This window comes from Lithobates pipiens, unplaced genomic scaffold, assembly GCF_037356315.1.
Source record: "Lithobates pipiens isolate NorthernLeopardFrog02 unplaced genomic scaffold, aLitPip1_a1.2 Scaffold_30, whole genome shotgun sequence".
NCBI classification, from domain to species: Eukaryota; Metazoa; Chordata; class Amphibia; order Anura; family Ranidae; genus Lithobates; species Lithobates pipiens.
Window position 1 is genome coordinate 132,333,361 of NW_027507791.1, and position 23,170 is coordinate 132,356,530.

The following is a 23,170-nucleotide window of genomic DNA, read 5'->3' on the forward strand; positions in this document are numbered from 1 at the left end:
GTGTTTAATGTGTTTAAACTATAAAAACGCTGATGGTTTAACACTATTATAATTATCTAGCGTACTTTCAAATTTACTTCCAAAAACTCTAATTTGTTTCATGCTTTATCATCTGACTATTGTTTAAAGGGATATCTATGAATATTCCTGATATATTTATCACATTTCAAATGCAACTAAAGGCCCGTACATGCGATATGAAAATTGGAAGTAAAATTTGGTCCGACAAACGATCTTAGTATGCTGCTTACGACAGCCGATTCAGTTTTTTCGACAGACAAAAGCTGGATGTGCAGACTATAAATTTTTTGTTGTACGTGAACTCAACGTCCGATTTTTGTTTAATTAGTACGGTTTTCATACAAAAAAAATCGTAAGCGCAAGACTATACATGCTCAGAAAAGAAAGAATACATACAAAACTAGTCAACACATTGTGTCACTTATGAGGTTGTATTCTGTTGTACAAGAATTTTCATATGGTGAGTAACCTCTTCACTTGTGACATGAGACTAGCATGCAACAAAAAACAGATGAACGTTCGTCCGAAAATCTGATCGTGTGTACGAGGTTTTAATATCTGGAATCAAACATCTAGAGCGCTGCAGGCATATAAACCAAATGTAGGGCATTTGACAGTAAATTCACTATATTCAGTTATGCTGATTCTCTGTATTTCTGTTATGAGACTTGATGACTTTCTGTTCTTTGCCTGTCATAGGGATTTGAGCCAAGAGATACAGAAATTGGGAGGAAGTTAATGGCCTGGAAAAATATGCAGAGCAGTACAGCATACAGAAGGTCATTGCCTGTCTATCCACACAATGAGAAGAACAGGTATAATGACAGTTTTATTGTTGATTCACTTCTACGCCATCTGCCTGCCAAACATTTCACACAGCATGGAAGCTGAAATTTACAGCCTAGGTAAATAAACGGTGAAGATGCTGCAGCTAAACAGAATGCTAGTAGATGGGTGGAAAGCTGGACCAGCTGGATCACTCTAATGTTTTAAAACAGGGTAGTGAGTTTTTAAATACATAGCCTACCTTGTTTTATTCTTCCTTATAAAAACTGGAATATATATATATATATATATATATATATATATATATATATATATATATATGTATATATATATATATATATATATATATATATATATATATGTATATATATATATATATATATATATATATATATATATATATATATATATACACAGTATATATTTGTAGTACAGCGTGGTGCAGCAGCAAAGAAAAATCAGAATCCAGTTGCAGATACGGAACTGTATAGGCAGAGATGAAGTGAGCTGGACAGCTTTAAGTAGGCAGGTCAGAAAAGCAGGATCAGGAACAGCTGGGTGACTGTGGAGAGAGAGGAGAGCTGGCAATTAGCCGACAGCTGAGCAGTCAGCCCAGAGAACACTGACACCACACCCGCCAAGCCTGCAAGCCAGAGTCTTAAAGCGGGAGTCCACCGGGACTCCGCGTTTTTTTTTTTTTTTTAAAGCCAGCAGCTACAAATACTGCAGCTGCTGACTTTTAAAATAGTGACACTTACCTGTCCAGCGCGCCCGCGATGTCGGCACCCGAAGCCGATCTCTAGGTCGCCTGTCGGGTCCTGCCGCCGCCATCTTGGGTATGGGAATCAGGAAATGGAGCCTTTCGGCTTCATTTCCCGGTTCCCTACTGCGCATGCGCGAATCGCGCTGCGCAATAAGGACGCTCCCCGCTGCCTCTGGGATCTGTGTGTTTCCCAGCAGGCAGCGGGGCACTTGCGGGAAGGGGCGGGCACTTGCGGAAAGGGGCGTAAGTTACACCCCTTTCCGCAGAGAGCTATCCCGGAAGTGGGTGCAGTTACCTGGATTATCCAGGTAACTGCACCCCCCTCCCCCCTGAAAGGTGCCGATTGTGGCACCGGAGGGGGGGAGGGTTCCGATGAGCGGAAGGTCCACTTTAGGGTGGACCTCCGCTTTAAATATGGGGTGCCAGCATCTAGTTGGATGCTGCCTCTCTGTGCCCAATGAGGCACTTTTGACAAGTGTCTGTGACAGCTCTCTTAGTTCTATTAACCCCCAAAACACTGGAATATTACAGTGAAGGGGATAGGGATGGGTATTGAAGGAGGAAGTTTTCTGAATAACGAGGACACAATAGCAGAAGGGACTCATCTCACTGAAGTAATATCCCTTGTGCTAAACTAAACTTAGGCTTTAATTGTGAAAAAGGATTCATCAAGAGTGATAAAAATACATTGTGTATGATGTTTAGGCATGCCGGAAAGCGTTTGTATTTCAAATGTTCTATATTGGAGAATATTTTTTTTTACATTGAAAATGTATTCATATAGTCATTACAAAAGATCTACAAGTGTCATTTCTTTTTGTCAGTTTTAATGACCTGGATTTCAGCAGAAGAAAGGAAAAGCTTCTACAGATGTCCAGAAAAAAAACACGATATCGCAGAATGGTGGAACAAAATGATGGGGTAGATGGCTTTTTCTGTGGTCCACCAGGTTAGTATGATTTATTTACAGAGGAAAGAGGGGATTTTTGGCGGTGCTTTAATCATGAATAGTACCAAGAGGTAGTTAAAAGTTTAGCAAATTTCATTCATACATATTTAAAAATATATCATACATCAAAAAAGGGGGGTTAGCAGATTGTCATATCACATCATAGATGGCATATTAAGAATAGGTGATGATAAGATGTTATAATCCTGACATGTTTCACCCAGAAGGGCTTCCTCAGGAGATTAATTCAGACAATCATCACTATAAAAGGAAAAAAAATACCACAACAGAGGAAATAATTATTGTACATATTACAAACAGTGCTGAAATTAACAATTCAAAAGATATTATTTACCATGTCCAACCATTCAGTCGCTTACCTGAGCCAAGTGTCTGCACCACCAAATGAAAGGTCACCAGGACATTGCAGGAGGACCCAGGACAAACTGTGCAGCCACAGAGGGCCCACAAAGACCAAGCTACAACATATATAAATACATTACTAAGGTGATATGGATGTTAGAAAGGGGGACTTCACAATATCCCACCAAGAAATTGGATAAAATATGCGTAATCACACAGTGGACTGCTAACATAAGATTAGAGGAGGGCACCAAATATGGAAGGAACTTGTGGCCAGCCAGAGAACAGGTTAGAGTCAAAATTGAGATAAAGAGAAGTGAAGAAAAATGGCAAAAAAAATCCCTGTAAAGTTGCACAAGACATTATCCATAATACTTTATCAGCCCACAGAGCAGGCCGCAGTATTTAGGGAGGAAAAACTAGGTATAAAGAGGAAGGAACTAAATAACATAGAGATTAAGTCTGAATTCCTTTGACAAGGATTATACAAATCACTAACATTAACTGCTGCTGAATGACAGTGTGCTAATAAAGCATCTAGTCTGCAGGATTGAGACATTTAAATCACCATAAGGAAGATGCACTGCACAGTTAAGAGTAAATGTGATAGCAAAAACACTTCCAAATACTTAGATATGAAAACTGAAATCAAAAAATTCAAAGAGAAAAGGAAGGGAAAGCCAAGATAAAAAGAGTAAAAAACAAAAAACAACATAAATGGAAAATCTATTAAAGCAGAACTTCACCAAAAGGTAAAATTCTGCTTTAAGTCCTCCTATAGCCCCCACCTCCTCTAGCATATATAGTACATATATAGTACATTGTTTATTTCCTTTTTTGGAGGGGGAGCAGGTACCTAGTTTAGGTATACGCTCCCACTTCTGCTGGGATCAGAGCATAAGTTCAGCCCCCCTTTCTTTGCCTGCAGCTTTCTGGGGCACGACATAGGTGCCAGAAGGCTGCAGGACCACTCACAAAGAGCAGTGTAGCTTATGTATGAGCATTGGGAAGTTGCCTGTGATGCTGAAAGGAGTCACAGCAGGCTTCCCACACTAAACATTATTATTATTATTATTATTATTATTATTATTATTACACAGGATTCATATAGCATCAACAGTTTACATAGTGCTTTACAATATAAAGGGGGACAGCACAATTACAATAAAGCTCAATACAGAAGGATTGGGAGGGCCCTGCTTTTGGGGATTACATTCTAAAGGGTGGGGGAGGTGGTACAAAAGGTAGTAGCTGCAGGGGATGATCTGATGGTGGTGACTCAAGTAGAGTTTTTAGGTGGAGGTGAGGTAGGCTTCCCTGAATAAATGAGTTTTCAAGGATCACCTAAAAATGTATAGGGTAGGAGCTGACTGGACATACTAGGGCAGGGAGTTCCAGAGGATGGAAGAGGCTCTGGAGAAATCCTGGAGGCGAGTGTGGGGGTAAATAAGGGGAGTAGACAGCAGGGTGTCTTGGGAGGAGGTTTTGACAATATCTACAGATGAGGTTGGTGATGTAGTTGGGGGCGATGTTGTGGATGGCCTTGTATGTTGTGGTTAGTATTTTAACTTTTATAGGATGGGGTAGGGGAAGCCAGTGACAAGATTGGCAGAGAGGGACAGCAGTCAAGGATCAGTTAGTAAGGTGAACTAGTCTAGCAGCAGCATGCATAATAGACTGAAGGGGGATAGCCTCTGTAAAGGTAGACTAGTAAGGAGAGAGTTGCAATAGTCAAGGTGGGAAATAACCAAGAAGTGAATAAGTTGTTTTGTGGTGGTGTTAGTCAGGAAGGAGTGAATTCTGGAAATGTTGTGGAGGTTAAGGCAACAAGATTTAGCAAGTGATTGGATGTGGGGGCTGAAGGGGAGGTCAGAGTCTAGGATTACACCTACCTGTAGCACTCTGGCATGTGTGGAGGGACCAGTGGTTGTGACGTTGATCTCAATGGTAAAGTAATGAGGAACGGATTGGGGAGGAGGAAATATTACAAGCTCAGTTTTAGAAAGATTGAGTTTGAGGAAGTGGTGTAACATCTATACTGATATGCCGCTCAGTAAATTTGTGATATGTGAGGAGATTGAGGGGGTGAGTTGAGAAGTTGAGAGATAGATCTGAGCACACAGGTGGTCAGCACACAGGTGGTATTGGAAGTCAAGGGAGATTATAAACTGGCCCACTGTACAGACCTCAGAACAGTGGGGCATATGCACAGCATTGTGTCCCTCAGACTCCCTCCTCCTGTATAGATGTAAACAGAGAGGAGGGGGATGGCTTTGGTCTTCTCTGCTCCGCTGTGTGAGACAGGGAGACAGCCGGCAACTCGGCGAGAGACGCAGATCAGTGTAGAAGTGCGGTGTTAGCGGTAGCACTGCCCACAGGTGTCACACCTCTGGTGAGTGTCATCCCCTTAGCCAGTCCACTGAGATGGGTCATAAGTTATTCAAACAGGTGGGGTCCAGTGAGGGTTTTTTAAGTATGGGGGTAACCAGTGCATGTTTGAGCAAAGAGGGAAAGTTGCCAGAGGAGAGGGAGAGGTTGAATATATGGGTTAGAGAGTTTAGAATAGAGCAGGAAGGTGGTCGCAGGAATTGAGGGGACAGGGTGGTTAGGTGAGTGAGGTGTGCCATGGATAACAGGGTTGAAGAAGGAAAATATTGAGTGTGGTGTTGGATCTGGTGTGTTGGTTGGGAAAGGAAGCTGGACGCTGGATATCTCATCATAAATTGTGTTGAATTTGTTTTGGAAATGCTTAGTGATCTCCTGGGCAGTAAGCAAGTTTGAGGGTGGAGGCAGTTGAGAGTGAAGTAAGGAATTAAGGGTAGAAAAGAAAAGTGGGGTAGTAGGTTCTTTAAGCAGTGTTCCAGCAGGTGTTGTATTTGAGAAGAGCAGATTTGTAGAGGGTGAAGTCTTGCAGGGATTTTGCTTTATGCCATGCTTGCTCAAGAGCATGACTGCATTAGTCTTCTGGTGTCTTCTATTGGCTAGGGCTGTAGCAGGCAAGGCCTGGTTCTGCTTGTTGAGAGAGAAGCTAATGCGTCCAGGGATGATAACAGTATGTTGCTGTAGACAGAAGTGGCCAGGTCTGGGCAAGACAGGGGTGCAATATTATGATCATCATTATCACGGCAGTCAGTAGCAGAATGAATAAGGGAGGGGTTCAGGTGGTAAGGTTCCTGTGGGTAATTGTTTTTAGGTTGGCAGCGTGGAAGGTAGTATACGGAAAGTGTGAAACTGATAAGGTTGTGAACAAAGAGAGGAAAACGGTTGTTAGAGAGGTTGCAGGGAGGGCAGAGGTGGGAGAATATGAAGTAGAGAGTGTTGCCATTGGAGTGAGTGGTGGTTTATGTCCATTTGTGTTAAAAAAAATAGGTTAATTTGAATAGTTGAGAAGTGGCTGACGTGTTAACTTTGATTGGAATGTTAAAGTTACAGGATGATGGAAGATATTTCAGAGGAGAGAAAGTAGCCATCAAGAAAGTGTGACACTGGGCCAGGAGGCTGGTATATTATTGCAATCCTTTGACAAAGTGGAGAAAAAAAGACAAATGAGTGCACTTCAAAAGGGAAAGAGAGGGAGATGTACGAAAAACCTGTAAGGTGCTTTGTGAGGAGAGGAGAAGCCCTACTCCGCCTCCTGTCAAGGCTGAGCTCAGCCCTTCCTTCCTCCGCTCAGCTGTTGGCAAATTGACAGCTCTTATCTCTCCTCGGTGACCCATCTTTTGATATCCTGCTCATCAGTCTAGCCTACTTAAGCCGTCCAGCCCAGATGATCTCTGCCTTTGCCTCACAGAGATTACTGTTAAAGACTTGCTTGGCTGACATTTCTTCTGGCTCCAGATCCTGCTTGCTGTTCCACTATGCTGATCTCTGGCTTTCTGACTTTCTGGCTTGTTGGACTATCCATTCCAGTTACCAAACTTTGGCTATGTTTTGACTATGTTTGTTCTATTTACTTTTATTATTAAACAGCTGTGATTTAACTGTACTTCGGTTTTGGTCTGATTCATGGTTTCTGACAGTAGGCGAAGGCCAAGGAGTCAGAAGATGCAGTCAATCCACTTGTTTGTAATATTTTTTCCAGATTGGATGAGCAGGATCACTGCATGGATCAGTTTTCCATGGCCTTACAAAAACGCTCCTGAGTCACACAGCTCACCTGGAATCTCCCACCGTGGCTGCTCCAATGTAACCTGTGTTGCAGGCCATCCCTGCTGCAGCTCCAGTCTCTGTGCAGGCACCCGCCTCGTGTATTACCTCTATAAGAGGTATGTCTGGTTCTGTTCCACTTCCCCACTGATTTGGGGAAATCCAGTCCAATGCAGAGAGTTTCTCAACCAGGTTGAGATATACTTTGAGATGCTTCCCCTGGTGTTTCCCACAGACAGAAGCAAAGTAGGTTTCGTGATATCTTTGCTTTCTGAGAGAGCCTTGGCCTGGGCAAACCCTATATGGGAGAGGCAAAAACCTGTTGTCTTGAGTTACCTTGAGTTTGTGGCTTCTTTTAAAAGGGTATTTGATGTTCCCACATGCTCCGCTTCTGGAGCCAAGTGCCTCATGTCCATCAGTGTATGAGAACTGTTGCCATTTACGCCATTAAATTCCATCCTCTGTCAGCAGAGGTTGCTTAGAACAATGAGGCCCTCGTGGCTGCTTTTTCTCATGGTGTCTTGGATACCATCAAGGATGAGATAGCAGCCCGAGATATGACTACTGAGCTGGAGAAGATGATCATGTTTGCCATCATCATTGACTCCAGACTCAGAGAAAGACTCTCTTTTAAGGAGCACTTACAGAAGCCTCCTTTACATTTGTCTCTGAGCTTTGGAGTCCCACCTTTGCCTCCCTCACCGCCCACCCTTGCCTCCTGGTACCAAGTCGGTTATTGAAGGTGAACCCATGCACTTAGGCTTCATGTGTCTCTCTGTGGATGAGAGAACCCTTAGGAGGAGGGAGAGATTGTGCCTTTGTTGTGACCAGGCAGGTCACTTTTTGAAGTCTTGTCCTACCCGTCCAGGGAATGGCTGAACCTTGAGGTCCTGTCACTGACAGACCTTAAGTGGTGTTGTTTCATTCCCAGTTATCCAGAAGGATAAGCCCCTGGTTTTCGGTTACCCTTTCTTGGGCTGAGTCATCCGTTGAGATACAGGCTCTAATTGACACTCCACTTGCCATTGAGTCTCTTGACAGGAGACCTCTACAGCTTGCCCATGTGACTCATGAGACTGTCCATGGCTGTAGGTGCTCTTCACTATGAGATAATCCAATTCCAAGTTATTTCCTCACTTAAGTTTCTGCTGGTTATTGGTTATCCTTGGTTACAGAGGCACAACTCCTCTTTTGATTGGCTCTGTGCTGAGGTTCTCTCCAGGTTGCCACAATGCAGTAAGACATGCTTCCAGAAGGTAGCCAAGGTCCTGTGCACCTCTTCACTCTCCTCCCTCCCGGAGGAGTACCGCAATTTTAGCAATGTCTGTCACAAAGGGCAAGCCGGTAGTTTTCCTCTACACCGGTCGTATGATTGTGCAATTAACCTTTAACCTGGTGCCATACCCCCTTGGCCCGGGTTTACCCTTTCGGTCATGGAGGATAAGGCCATGGAGGAGTGTGTTGCAGATGCAATCTTGAGGTTTCATCCACAAATCCTCATCTCCTGCTGGTGCTGATTTCTTCTTTGTGAAGAAGAGTGTTGAGTCCTGTATTGAGACCTTGTATTGATTATAGTGGTCTCAATGGTTTCATGATTAATAATACCTATGTTGATTACGGAGCTATTTCACTGCCTCAAGGGAGCAACGGTTTTCACAAAGCTTGATTTGAGAGGGACATCAATCTCATGAGGATTAAGGAGGGTAATGAGTAGAAAAGTGCCTTTAATACCAGAACAGGCCATTATGAGTACCTCATAATGCCTTTTGGCCTTTGTAACGCCCCAGCAAATTTCCAGGAATTTATTAAGGATGTCCTACAAGATTTGTTGCAGTTATGTGTGGTGGTTTATCTCGATAATAGCCTCATATTTTCCAAGTCCCTGGAGAGCTAACACACAGATGTCTGTCATGTGCTTCAGAAACGAGGAGAGAACAGTCTCTATTGTAAATTGGAGAAGTGCGAATTCCATTGTGAACAGGTTCAATTCCTGGGTTATGTCATTTCCACTGCTGGTTTTTCGATCCATAGAAACTTTCAGCAGTCCTACAATGGCCCTGACCCATGGGTTTGTGTCCTCTGCAGCGTTTTCTTGGTATTGCCAACCATTATCGGAAGTTTATTTGTAACTTCTCGTCTCTGGTCAAGCCCCTGACTGATGACCAGAAGGGATGGTAACCCACACAGTTGGTCACCGGAGTCCATTAAGGCCTTTGAGAGTCTCAAGGCTGCCTTTGTTTCTGCTCCTGTGTTGGCACATCCTGATCCTACGTTACCTTTTATCCTTGAGGTCAATGCTTCTGAGACTAGAGTTGGCACCCTTCTGCCTCTGAGAGCGCTATGCATCCTTGTGGCTACTTTCCAAGAAATTGTCACCTGTGGAGTGCAATTACAAGATTAGTGACAGAGAGCTGTTAGCAATCATTTTAGCCCTGAAAGAATAGAGACATCTCCTCTAAGTTACCACTGTGCCAGGTCTCATTCTTATTGACCCCAAGAATCTCACGTTCATGTCTGAGGCTAAACGCCTCTCTCCCAGAAGGGCGCGATGGGCTCTTTTCTTGTCTAGTTTCAGTTACATGTTCTCATTCTTACCCGGTACTAAATCTTGCTGCTCAGGTCCATGCTCCTCCTGAGAAACCTTGTGACTGCTGCTTTGTCCCAGAGAGTCTCCGTATGCTGTGCTTCAGACTTACCATTCTCCCAAGGCTGCTGGCCACCCTGGGAAAAATCAACTCTTTTGGGCCATTTCCCAACAATTTTGGCCTAGTCTACATGCTGATGTAACCGCTTTTGTAGCTGCCTGTTCTGTGTGTGCTCAGAGTAAGACTCCATGACACCTTCCAGTGAGCCTTCTACAACCCATACCGAATGGTGAGAGGCCCTGGAGCCACATGTCTATGGATTTCATTGTGGAGTTACCCAACTCCCAGGGCAACACAGTTATCCATATGGTGGTTGACCGGTTCTCGGAAATGTCTCTTTGTATTCCACTTAAGAAGTTGCCCACTGCAAAGGAACGGGCTTCCATTTTTGCTCGGGAGATCTTTCGCTTACATGGGCTACCCAAGGTGATTGTCAAGGGTAGTCAGTTTGTGTCCCGGGTTCTGGCGAGGCTTTTGTGCACAGTTGGGAATTCAGCTTGCTTTCTCCTCTGCATATCACCCGTAGTCTAATGGGGCCACAGAACAAGCTAATCAGTCCTTGGAGCAAATCTACCTTGCTATATTTCTGACCATCGTAACAACTAGTCAGACCTCTTACCATGGGTGGATTTTGCTCACAATAGTGCCTTGAATTCTGTTTGCCGATTGTCCCATTTATGGCCAACTATGGTTTCCAACCTTCCATGTTGCCTGACTCATTTGTTCCGCAGAGTATTCCTGCATTAGAGGAGCATCTCCGTGGTCTTTGTTCCACTTGGGCACAAGTCCAGAGGCTTTGCGACATGCAAATGACAGGTACAGACTCCATCCTGACCCCCTGTGCCTTTCTACCAGGTTGGGGACAGGGTCTGGTTGTCTATGTTTTGACTACTTATTGAGTGGTACTGATAGTAAGACTATGATAATGTACCGTCGTCCTATAAATTGCATTTCCTATGTTTTGTCTATGTTTCTTCTATTTACTTTTATTATTAAACAAGTGTGATTTAACTGTAATTCTATCTCAGTCTGATTCTTGGTTTCTGACACCTCCTTTCCATCTGCTGGGTCTGGGTGAGTGAGTTCAGATGAGGCCAGCATGGGAGAGGGCAGTCGGAGAGGCAGCGTCGGATTCCTGGAGCCAGGTTTTGGTAGGAAGTTTGAGGGAGTTGGAGAGGAAAGTCATTGACAGAGGCAAGCTTTTTTAGAGACTGAGCAAGCATTAGAGAGGGCACACATACAAGGGGGGGGGGGGGGGGGGGGTTGACTCATGGAATCAGGGGAATTGAGATAAGAGTGAGGGTTATGGCTACTGTCAGAGAAGGTAAGAAGATAGACTGCCAATTCTGGGGGTGAGAGTTAGCTGGGGGAGGGCCAGAGTTTGGGGCAATATCCCCAGAAGTTAGAAGTAGTAGGAGGATGAGAGGCTAAGGTGAGAGATTTATACGAGGGCAGGTGCTTCAGTAAATTGGAAGTGGTGACATTGTGTGGGCTCAGAAAGAGCAGGAGGTGATAAGTGCAGTAATATTGAGAGGGCAAAAGTGATGGAGATATTTACAGGTTGTGGGCTGGAAAGGGGGGGTAAAGAAGTGAGCGTTTGAGGAGAGAGGGCGTTGTGGCAAAGAAAGAAGATTAGTATGAGCATGTTGGAGGGTGGAGATAGGGAAAAAAGAAGGCTGAGGGAAAGAGAAAAGATGAAGGGGAACTTCCAGATGACTTGGAGTGGAGCACTAATGTTTATTCTTGCTTTCGTAGATGTGACTTAGATAAAGTGCCGTGTTGAAAGTGTCAGTAACACCGCAGTGGCACTTTTTGCAAGAAGTGGCAAGTCTAACCTTGCAAGCCATCCTAAGAGCTGAACTGAATTTATACTGGGATGGGGAAGGGGGAGGGTAAACAATTATTCAATTAAGAGCCAATAAAACATCATCTGCTAATGAGCACCTGTACTATAATTGGGGATTTTACTTAATTATCCTATTATCTGTTTATTATTTTATATTACAATTTTTTGAGTTTTAGTATATTCTTAGCGCCGCACATTGGGTATATAAGCTAATGAAACAGGCACATAATGAAAGTGGAGGTTTTCTTCTATAAACAGATTGCAAAGCCGGATAGAGACAGGATAAGAGAAGATAAGACAAGATAAGGCTGGGTGTTTGATCATGGTCAAAGTGAGTGTAAGTCAATATAGACAAGTGTAAACAGCAGTTTGAAAAGTCCTAGCAAGGTAAATGTGTACACACATAACAAAGTTATCAATTATATTTTGAGAATCAATTTATTGATGTTTGAGAAAACACTCTTCACTTGTGTCTCATTTCCTTATTACTGTACTTCAGGGCAAATCTTCAAAACTTGGGCCATCGCAATCTAATAACCTTCACATGAAATGTTTACCCTATATTTTCTTAAAATCCTCCTAAATTGTAATCAAAATAACAGATGTAACATTCATACTTATTCTTATCCATCACAATCAAAATAATAGAGGGGGTCTGGTTATTTAAAATAAAACTCTAGGCCAGCCATTCTCAACCAGTGCTCTGTGGAACCCTAGGTATCCTACAGAGGTTGCTAGAGGTTTCTTGAGCTGTGGCTGGTTGACCTCAAGTTTAATGCATAATTCCAGAGTCCACACCACTTGGCAAAGCCAGAAGCATGACATCAATGATGTTTTTAGCAGTCTGGAAAGGTGGCATTCTGACCCCCATTGTAAGGGGGGCATTTTTCATATTGGTCACCAATGTAAGGGGCATTTTCCCATTATCCCCCAATAAAATGATTTTAGTTGGGGTTCCCCGAGAACTGATAAATATTTCTAGGGTTTCTCAGAGGTAGAAGTTGGGAAAGACAGCTCTAGGCAGATATAAAATAATAGGATGAAGACAGTTCTGTATTAATTAGAACATCAGTAAAGGCTGTAGTCACACTGCTGTAAACTGAGACATGTTGACTGCTGAAGCCTCATTCAGAGTAGTGTTGACTAGTATTTATGATTATGTACATACCCCTCAATCATTGTAGTAGTATGGACATATACATATCTAGATCTGAGAGATCTTGTACAAAAGAGATAGTTCAATCAGCAATACACATTCATTTATAGGGTTACATAATATATACAAATTACACACCAGACAGTATGTACATCACAATATACAGTGTAGGTCCCCTGGCTTACATGATATTTACAAATTACTCACAGAATCGTATTTACAATACAATATAAGGTGCAAGTTCAGAGTTAGGTTACCTGTTAACTTCAGGTCAGCCCATGGTGACTGCCGTGTGCTCCCACACCAGTGTGTCTTGGCTTGCTCACAAAGCATTATATCCCCCCCCCTACTTTCTGTAGTGTGGCTAATACATTCTCCCTAATTGGTCACTGTACCTAGTCAATGTATATTGGGAACAGCCTGATTGGATGAGTCAACGAAAGCTGTTGTTTACTTCCCAGGTGAGATGTTATCAGGGAAAACAAAAGGCCAAGCTTTGAAGTTGAACCAATTACAGTAACACCAACCCAACACTCAATACTTTACATATATATTTAAATCTAATGGAAATATATTTCTAATTACAATATTGTACAGGTATTAATGGAGATTTCACATAAACTCATAAGGCTACAGATGGCCCCTTGTGGCCAGTTGAGAATATGAGACTCGGCCACACATAGAATAATGGTTTATGTGCAATCTTCTTTAATATTTTGAACGTTTGGCTTTGCCCTCTGAAATGAAATAAAACTCTTTGAGAAGAAAAAAAAAACTTTTAAAATCCCCATATCTACAGTTCACATTTCTGGATCCCAGTATCGGTAGTCCTCACTTGTTCTGAATGTAATAAGTCCATAATAAAAATCATAGGATACAAAATACAATAAAAAAAACAAGAGGAATAAAAAAAAAAAAACATGAGGATCCTTGTTCTCGACCGTCCAATAATGTTAGTGCGAAAGTCAATAATGTCAATCTGGTCATGTTGCCCTTGCTTCTGGGACAGCCTTCCATGGTGATTCCCGTTGGATACCGCGTACAGTAATGGCCTTTGGATCAGCTTTCCCGGCTAAGATTATACTTTGTTAATGTGGACAGAGGTAGAGAAAGAACACCACAAGTACATTTGAGACACATGCATTCAAATTAATGCTTGTCTGGTAAGTCTGAGCAGTTAGGACCTTTTATTAGAATTACCATAGATATACTGCGACATATTAATAAGACCCCTTTCTCAATGACGTGTAACAATTTGGTTACGCCCTTCAGCCAGGTGTCTGATTTCCACCCCCCATCTTTCTTCCTCCATGGTCATATGCCTGCAAGTAACTTCTGCCGTATACCACTGTGTGTCTGTGTATGACCCTTCAAGTGTGCAGGGGGTTCTTGTTGCCATCGCAACTCACCACTAACTCCTGTTACTGAAGCTATGTTCAGTGCTGGTCCCAAACCTTGGGCACCGTCCTTGGCTACCATGTGTAGCTACTGCACGAGCCCTGCCTTTAGCAGGCTACGGAAGAGGTCATCACTTTAAGAGTTCTCATTGCAGATTAGGCAGTGTCGCCTACGCAGACAAACATGACTGGATTTCAGAATACAGATAGGTGTGATGTCACCAGTCACTAGTGGCTTCTGGAAAAATCTAAATAAAATACTCTTAAGTACAAATGTACTATACTCCCTGCTATTTGCCAATCACTATGAGTCTCACCAGTCCCAGTATATCTATATGATATTGACGCAATGCTCTTTGAACTTATTATGGCACAAAAAGAAAGAAATGAAAAAGAAAAATATATATCAATGACCACATCTGATGACTGCCCAACATTAGAACTGTAGAGAGGATTGTATGTCACATATACACAGAAAATAGTCACATGGCTGTTGCTAAAGCCTTATGTTACTATTGTCATGATAATAGCTACAATGACCTAAAATTATATAAAACAATTATCCAATGTCATAAGAGAAAAACAAAAACTGTTGGATACTCGACCCATCCCCAAAATGCTAAAGGGAAGCTTTTAATATTCTATATCAACATTTGTAATTGCTTTAAATGTTCTCCATATAATGTTCCCCATACTCCCCTCTTTTTTTTTTTTTTATTTCACCATAGGCAAGCCAAACTGAAGAATCACCAAAAAAATTAAAATAAGGTGATATAGGCAGTAAAGAAAAAAAAAAAAAATAGTTTTCTTTAAGAGAAAAAGTTGAAGGAGAAAAAAAACAAAGAAAAAAACTATTCAGATTGAATGCTGCCTCAACCTTTAATTTGTTAAAGAGCCTTGAATCTGTAATTGTGTTAAACAAAATGATTGAATCTGCTTTCAAACATTGCGCAACACCCTCTCTCGGTGGTGATTAACATATTAATTGACTCTTAGTGCAAAACAATTTGCAAGTCAAGCAGGCCACAAAAATTTGTATTAGAGAGAGCAGGACCTCTGTTTATTGAAACAGACCGCCCTAAAGAAGTTAGAATTTAGTAAGGCCTGACTGTAATTAATTCCATTCAAGGCTTCTCCTTAAAACCAACATAAAATTGTTTTAAGGTCCTCATCTGTGTTTCACAATACTTTGCCCCATCTGCGTCCGATCATCCATCCTTGTTTGGGCAATTACCCTAAAATACAAAACTTAAAAATCATTAATAACACCTCACTGTACCTCTCTGAGAGGTTCATAATGGTCTACAATAGTAGTGGATGCTTGGAACAGACTTCCAGCCAAGGTAATGGGTCCATTAACCGTAAGTACAGTCAATAATGTCCAGGACCCACCCCCATATCTATACTCGGACAGACCAAAAATTATGGAAAAACTGGGAGGGTTTGTAAATACTTAAATTCTAAACGACAACATGTAGATCTATAACCTTCACACATATTAGCATCACATGAGTTAATTTGGAAGGAAAAACAAAACAAAACACAAGACCTACTGAATCCATAAGATGCCACAAGGTGCAAAGTAATGTATCGTGGTAGTTTCCGAGTGTCAGAGTGAAAGAACCTTCACTCTAAACCACAGGAAAGGAGAAAACCAAGATCTACACAACATCCCTACAGTTCCTCATAGTTATAGGGATTGAAATTTCATATTTTTGCACAGGTTATTTATTCGCAAGTACATTTAAACTTGTAAAAAAAAAATTATAAATTTAAACTGGTACCAGTATTGAGCTCATTTCCAATGAAAAAAAAAAATTATAAACAGTACAACGCATGCGCATTAGTGTGATCACACTTATTTATGGCCATAAAGCAATGTTAAGTACAAAAAAGAAAAATATCTTTGTTTACACATGGACAGTTCATACCCATGCATTCCATCACTCAAACATACACATTCATTTCGATTGCATCCCATACATCCTGGATAGCACCTTGGTAATTGCAAATTAATTGTTATGTGTTTCTGCAAACGGGAGAGAGAGAAAAAAAAAAAACAACAACCAAGAACAAAAAATAAAAATAAACTGAAGCAAGAGTAAGATTCTGTACTAAGCAACACTTGTACCCTATACCTTTGAATATTTATGGCAGTCTTCTGATCCTTTGGGGAAGATAAACACCTATATTACAAATAACCATGTTTGAATACCTAGCCTAATATACATTACCTTAGGTGTATGTTATTATGTATATACATCTATATTGATACACCTGCTTAACATGTAAATACTTTTTCATGAGCTCCCTGCACCTGGAAAATATAACTTATACAAAAGTTATTACCCTTTTCCCTTTCGTTGGCACAAAGAAAGCAAACACTACCACATTGTTACATTTACATATTTACATTGTTATATGTTCACTGACATCCGCACTTGGATCTGGTGAAAATAAATTACTCAGATCATAGACATCTGAATGACACATTAGATCTGGTACTTCTTTCACTGTTTCTACATTGCTTATATTTAAGTTTTGTTCCCCGTAAGGGGAAGTCCTAGCAGATAATATAGATAGATTGGGCCTCCCTCCTGTATTTTCTGTTTGAATGGAATAGACGGTTTTCTGTGGGGTCTTAACAATTTGATCAAAAGATTGTTTTATTTCTTTTAGTTCTTTATTACACTGTACCACATCTGCATGGCATGCTTCATATTTTTCCTTAAGAACATGTTGTGATGTTTCCATTATTTTATTGGTATTTTCCCAATTATGAATATGTGCCTTCAGTAGCTTAATCTCATTTTCAAGAGACGTAATTGTGGTTATTAACTTAAGTTCTTTCAGAACTGATCTCCTGTGCTGTAATCTGAGATCGCTTTCCATGGTATTTACATTCAAAGGGGAGCATGAGGCTATTTGCCTTTGACTAGTAACTGTGGAGCCATGCCTATAGATCTTATCTTTGGAGGCATTGTAATTGTAATGATGTCTCTTTCTGTTTGAAAAGGTGGCCAATTCTCCTGTAGTGTGGCTTGCTAAATAGGTATTTTTGTTTGTAGGCTGGTGATAAATCTTTGATTTCACAGAATTAGACCTTCTGGCTACATGAAAATAATTGTGCATACAATCCATGATACTTTGATATGAATCTTTAAGAGGATTTATAAAAAATCCACATTGAATTTTAAATTTTGGATGGGCATTAGATATTAGGAGGGTTTTGTACTCTGGGTCCTCTCTGTTTACATTTCTCCGTTTGCCTACATAGTAAGCTGACCATAGCCTGTTTGCATAAAGAAGTGGATTCTCATTATTTTCCTGTTTTGTTCTAAACGCTGCTATTAAGCCTAGGTCAAAGGGATATAATATTTTTAGCAGTTCATCTACAGTTTCATTGTAATCTGCTCTTCCTTCTTTAACATGGTCTGGTAAGGAAGACCATGTGTCTAATTTAACTGTTAATAGTAAAACTTTAACCTGATCTCTGGAGTTGGCAACTCCCAGCAATTTACATTGTTGCAAGACATTATCTGCATGAAATGTTATGTGCACTCCTGGCAATAGTTTGCCAATATTGTTAGCTACAAGTAGCACATTTTCTAAAGACTGTCTGTCCTCCCTATCCATCTTTTGTGCTGTACTCTCAATTCCTGTTACATGCACTTCATCCACTGCAGGAATCATCTTTCAAACCTTTTTTTTTTTTTTAAATAGACTGAATCTTCATGCATATAAACATTGGGCAACAGCTCTTTTCATCTCCTTCTAATGTATCTGGACTCTTCATGTACAAATTCTATAATATATTTAGCTTTTAGCATAAATGATGTGTTCCTTAGTATACTAACAGTAGGCTTCCTAATGATTACACACTGTACAACACAGCTATTTTTTTATAGCCCATTTCTATATTGAGCACCTAGATCACCCAATGTTACTTTTTAGCATTCAGATGAAAAACCCTTTCATAGTGTGCCTTTTGTAGATATTGTAACCCCTTGAGATATTGCTGAAAGAGACCACCAATTTTTCCTGTCCCTTCGTCGGTCGCCATTTGTTGACTAGTATTTATGATTATGTACATACCCCTCAATCATTGTAGTAGTATGGACATATACATATCTAGATCTGAGAGATCTTGTACAAAAGAGATAGTTCAATCAGCAATACACATTCATTTATAGGGTTACATAATATATACAAATTACACACCAGACAGTATGTACATCACAATATACAGTGTAGGTCCCCTGGCTTACATGATATTTACAAATTACTCACAGAATCGTATTTACAATACAATATAAGGTGCAAGTTCAGAGTTAGGTTACCTGTTAACTTCAGGTCAGCCCATGGTGACTGCCGTGTGCTCCCACACCAGTGTGTCTTGGCTTGCTCACAAAGCATTATATCCCCCCCCCTACTTTCTGTAGTGTGGCTAATACATTCTCCCTAATTGGTCACTGTACCTAGTCAATGTATATTGGGAACAGCCTGATTGGATGAGTCAACGAAAGCTGTTGTTTACTTCCCAGGTGAGATGTTATCAGGGAAAACAAAAGGCCAAGCTTTGAAGTTGAACCAATTACAGTAACACCAACCCAACACTCAATACTTTACATATATATTTAAATCTAATGGAAATATATTTCTAATTACAATATTGTACAGGTATTAATGGAGATTTCACATAAACTCATAAGGCTACAGTAGGTGTATTTAATATACAAGCCTATTCATTTTAGATATAAGCATGGAGAGCAGCACAGCATAGCACAATACATAGTGTTGATTTGAAAAGAAATTGCTCTGAGTAGCTAGGGAGAACAATACAATTTATAAGTTTTACCAAAAGGGTGGGAACTAGCTAGCTATCTAAAGTTTCTTTGAAATCAAATCTTAAAGAGGAAGTAAACTCTCCCACTCTAATGCTTCTTTTCATTTAGTCCATTATAATAAGTCATTATCAGACTATAGTCACTGTAATCCAGCCCAAATCGCATATTACTTACTGTTTAAAGAAACTATAAAAAACTTGTTTCCAGGGGTTAGGCAGCGCCATCTTAAGTATTGTTTTCTGAGTCCACCGTGGAGTGTATTTCCGCCCTTACATTGAGCACTTCCTGTACTGTTACCCAAGCCTCCTTCTCAATCCAACGTTTCTATGGCAACCCTGCTTCCCTGTTCATAGCTTACTTGTTTATTTCATAGTATTTACTTGTGCCAATGTCTAATGTTTCCCTTTGTCAGACTTATCAGCTTCAGCTGATAAGACTGCTGTATTGGCTAAGTTTAGACTGTATGTCATGTCACATGGTCACATGGTGTGTAGGAGGAAGCTCTGAGTGATTAGCAGAGTTCAGTGTTGTGCAGTAGGAAGTCCTGATAACAGATAGATAAGACATAGAGAGTGTGCCTTAAATCAGGGGAGATCTGGGCATGCTCAGTGACTTCATTCTACAGAACAACAAGGATTACAACAATACTAAGCAAGTAAGGCAATATCTACAAGCAGTGTTCATTAGGGTTTTTTATGCTGATTTACATGGGACAAAGCTGTGGGGGAGGGTTTACAACCACTTTAATACTCTGGTGATATTCATTGATATGCGGATGGTCATTCACATAAGCTTGTCAATTTTATGGCTATCTTCAAAGGGCCTGATAGCACTCTTTGGAAATGAAGGCGTAAATAGCCTTTGAACACAGTCAAGACAATTGTTACACAATGTGACTTCTAACAGAATATACAACCAAAATATATACTAAATCAGGAATACATGTTTTGATAATCATAAATAAATTATAGAAAATATATAAAAAGCCCAAATCCTAAAATCAAGAGTCCACTAATTATATATAGCAGCGCTCAAACATGCGAGTCTTGTTCAGAAGACATTCATTTTGTGCTCATGAAACAATGGTGATTGGATACAGTCCAGTTTGTGAAAAGGAGAGAGATACAACCAGCTTCCACCTCACATTCCACCTTTCGTGCTCCAAAACAAGAGCCCCCTTTGGGGGTGCACTCACCAAAATTCTAAAGCATTAGAGCCTTATATCAAACCAATTACTCCTTAAAAGAAGTAATTAAAGTAATTAAAGTAATTAAAGTAAAGTAATTAAAAGAGCGTCAGTTTTGAAAAAAAAGCAATATTTTTTTACTTTTTGCTATAATAAATATCCCCAAAAAATATAAAAAAAATATGTCACTCTCAGTTTTGCCCGTTATCTAGTCTTCTAAATATTTTTGGTAATTAAAAATTGCAATAAGCGTATATTGATTCGATAGTTTGCTCAAAATAGGGGCTATATTTATGGCATTTTTATTATTATAATTTTTTTTTTATTAGTAATGGCGGCGATCTGCTATCGTGACTGTGACAAAGCCACAATTTAAAGGGGGCGTACCTGTACGCACATTTGCCCAGCCGTGCCATTGTGCCGACATATATCGACGTGTACTGGTTGGCAAGGGGTTAAAGAAAGGCAGATAAAATTACAATTCATAGCAATCCCTTCTAAATTCCGACATCTCCCTCTAACTGCCTAATCTTAGTTTAAATATTTATTTTTCACATTCCTCCTTATTTATGTACCCAATTTACTTCTGCAGAAAAATCTCATTTTGCTTTGTCAAGTCTAAAAAAATACAAAAATATCTAAAAATTACATGATGGTCTAATGCCCCGTACACACGAGCGGACTTTTCGACATCCAAACTCCGACGGACTGAGTCCGGCGGACTATCCGCTCGTGTGTGGGCTGCAACGGACTTTAGCTTCGCAAAAGTCTGACGGACTTTAGAAATGAAGCATGCTTCAAATTTTCCCGACGGAACTCCGCCGGACCCGGTCCCCTTCGAAAAATTCGCTCGTGTGTGTGCTACTCCGACGGACTAAAACCGACGCTAGGGCAGCTATTGGCTACTGTCTATGAACTTCCTACGTCGAATCCAGTCGTACGTCATCACGTTCGACTCCGTCGGAGTTTGGTGTGATGGTGGACGTGGTATACTTGGATTTTGCAAAAGCATTCGATACAGTTCCGCACACACGGCTCATGTGTAAGGTAAAGTCTACAGGTTTGGAAATATCAGTTTGTAAATGGATAGAAAATTGGCTAGAAGACAGAATTCAAAGAGTCGTGGTTAATGACTCTTACTCTGAATGGTCTAAGGTTATCAGTGGTGTACCCCAAGGTTCAGTGTTGGGACCCTTACTTTTTAACATCTTTATAAATGATATTGGGTCTGGCATCAAAAGTAATATTTCTGTATTTGCAGATGACACCAAGATATGCAGTGGAATAACGTCTTTACAGGATGTCTCCAATTTACAAGCCGACCTCAATACACTGTCTAATTGGGCGACTATGTGGCAGATGAGGTTTAATGTTGATAAATGTAAAGTTATGCACTTGGGGCCTAAGAATATGCATGCATCATACATGCTAGGGGGAGTACAACTGGGGGAATCCATAGTGGAGAAGGATCTGGGGGTTTTGGTAGACCATAAGCTCAATAACAACATGCAATGCCAAGCTGCTGTTTGCAAAGCGAGCAAAGTCCTTTCTTGTATTAAGAGAGGTATGGACTCCAGAGAAAGAGATATAATTTTGCCCCTGTTCAAATCATTAGTAAGACCTCACCTGGAATATGCCGTTCAGTTTTGGGCACCAGTTCTCAAAAAGGATATCGGGGAACTGGAGAAAGTGCAGAGAAGGGCAACCAAACTGATAAGAGGCATGGAGGAACTCAGCTATGAGGAGAGATTAGAGGAACTAAATTTATTCACTCTTGAGAAGAGGAGATTAAGGGGGGATATGATTAACATGTTCAAATATATTAGGGGTCCATATAGTGAACTTGGTGTTGAGTTGTTCTCTGTACGGTCAACCCAGAGGACACGGGGGCACTCTTTACGTCTAGAGGAAAAGAGATTTCAGCTTCAAGTACGGAAAGGTTTCTTCACAGTTAGAGCAGTGAAAATGTGGAATAGACTCCCACCAGAGGTGGTTCTGGCCAGTTCAGTAGATTGCTTTAAGAAAGGCTTGGATACTTTCCTGATGGTACATAATATAACTAGGTACTAACATAGGTAAAGTTGATCCAGGGAAAATCCGATCGCCTATTGGGGGATCAGGAAGGAATTTTTTTCCCCTGCTGTAGTAAATTGGAGCATGCTCTGCTGGGGTTTTTTTTCGCCTTCCTCTGGATCAATTGTGGGCATAAAATTGGGTATCTGGATTGTACGATTATTTTTTATTTTATTTATTTGTTTTTAAGGTTGAACTGGATGGACTTGTGTCTTTTTTCAACCTGGCTAACTATGTAACTATGTAACTATGTAACTATGTGTGTGGTCAAGTCCGTTCGGTCGAAAAGTCCGCCAGAACTCCGGCGGAACTCCGCTAGAACTCCGTCGGAAGTCTGTCAGACTTAATCCCTCTCGTGTGTACGGGGCATAATAGTGTATGAACGCTAAGTCTTGAGTTGTTTCCTCCGCTGTAACTTTGACAGCTAGTTCTCCATAAGACTCTACTGCAACACATAAGAACACATACAATGTTCATATATAATATTATTTTCTTCAGGACTATCGCAGTAGGTGTGCAGATCTTTTTGCAATTATAGCAAACTGAGCTTTGACTTTTTCAGGCAGCTGACATGATAAGTATCAAAGTTCTTTAGACATCAAAAAGCTTTTGGATGCACACTTCTCCATCAATCCTGTTTGTGGCTGATGTCATAAAACCAAGGAATGAGGAGTATATCTTTGAAGATGGCACCCAACCGTCATCCAAGCTAAACTGTCTACACTATCCTAAATTCAATTAAAACGTTTATCGTGAACAATAGGCTTCTTAAAGGGGGCCTATCACGTATGGCTTGGATCAGTGATCCTACAGTTAACCAGGAACATGTAAATGCAGAGACAAGAGACTTGGAGAGCACAGAATACAGAATTTACAAGAATGACAGGAGTATAGTGTAGCACTGAGGTTCTGGTCTTACAGGCAGGCAGGAAACAAAATGCTAGTAAGAACCACTTGCAGCACTGAGGTTTAGGGGCCCTTGCAGGGGCTGA

At 40.8% G+C, this 23,170-nt stretch overlaps 1 protein-coding gene across 2 annotated transcripts in view; it reads left to right on the plus strand.

The window, feature by feature from the left end:
* The window catches only part of DISP2 (dispatched RND transporter family member 2), a 145,904-nt gene that overhangs the window by 44,403 nt on the left and 78,331 nt on the right, over positions 1–23,170 (plus strand). For both annotated transcript variants that reach the window (XM_077464878.1, XM_077464879.1), the window contains 2 exons: positions 721–836; positions 2,395–2,519. In XM_077464878.1, coding sequence (XP_077321004.1) covers positions 721–836; positions 2,395–2,519 — 241 coding nt within the window. The remainder of the gene's footprint in view (positions 1–720; positions 837–2,394; positions 2,520–23,170) is intronic.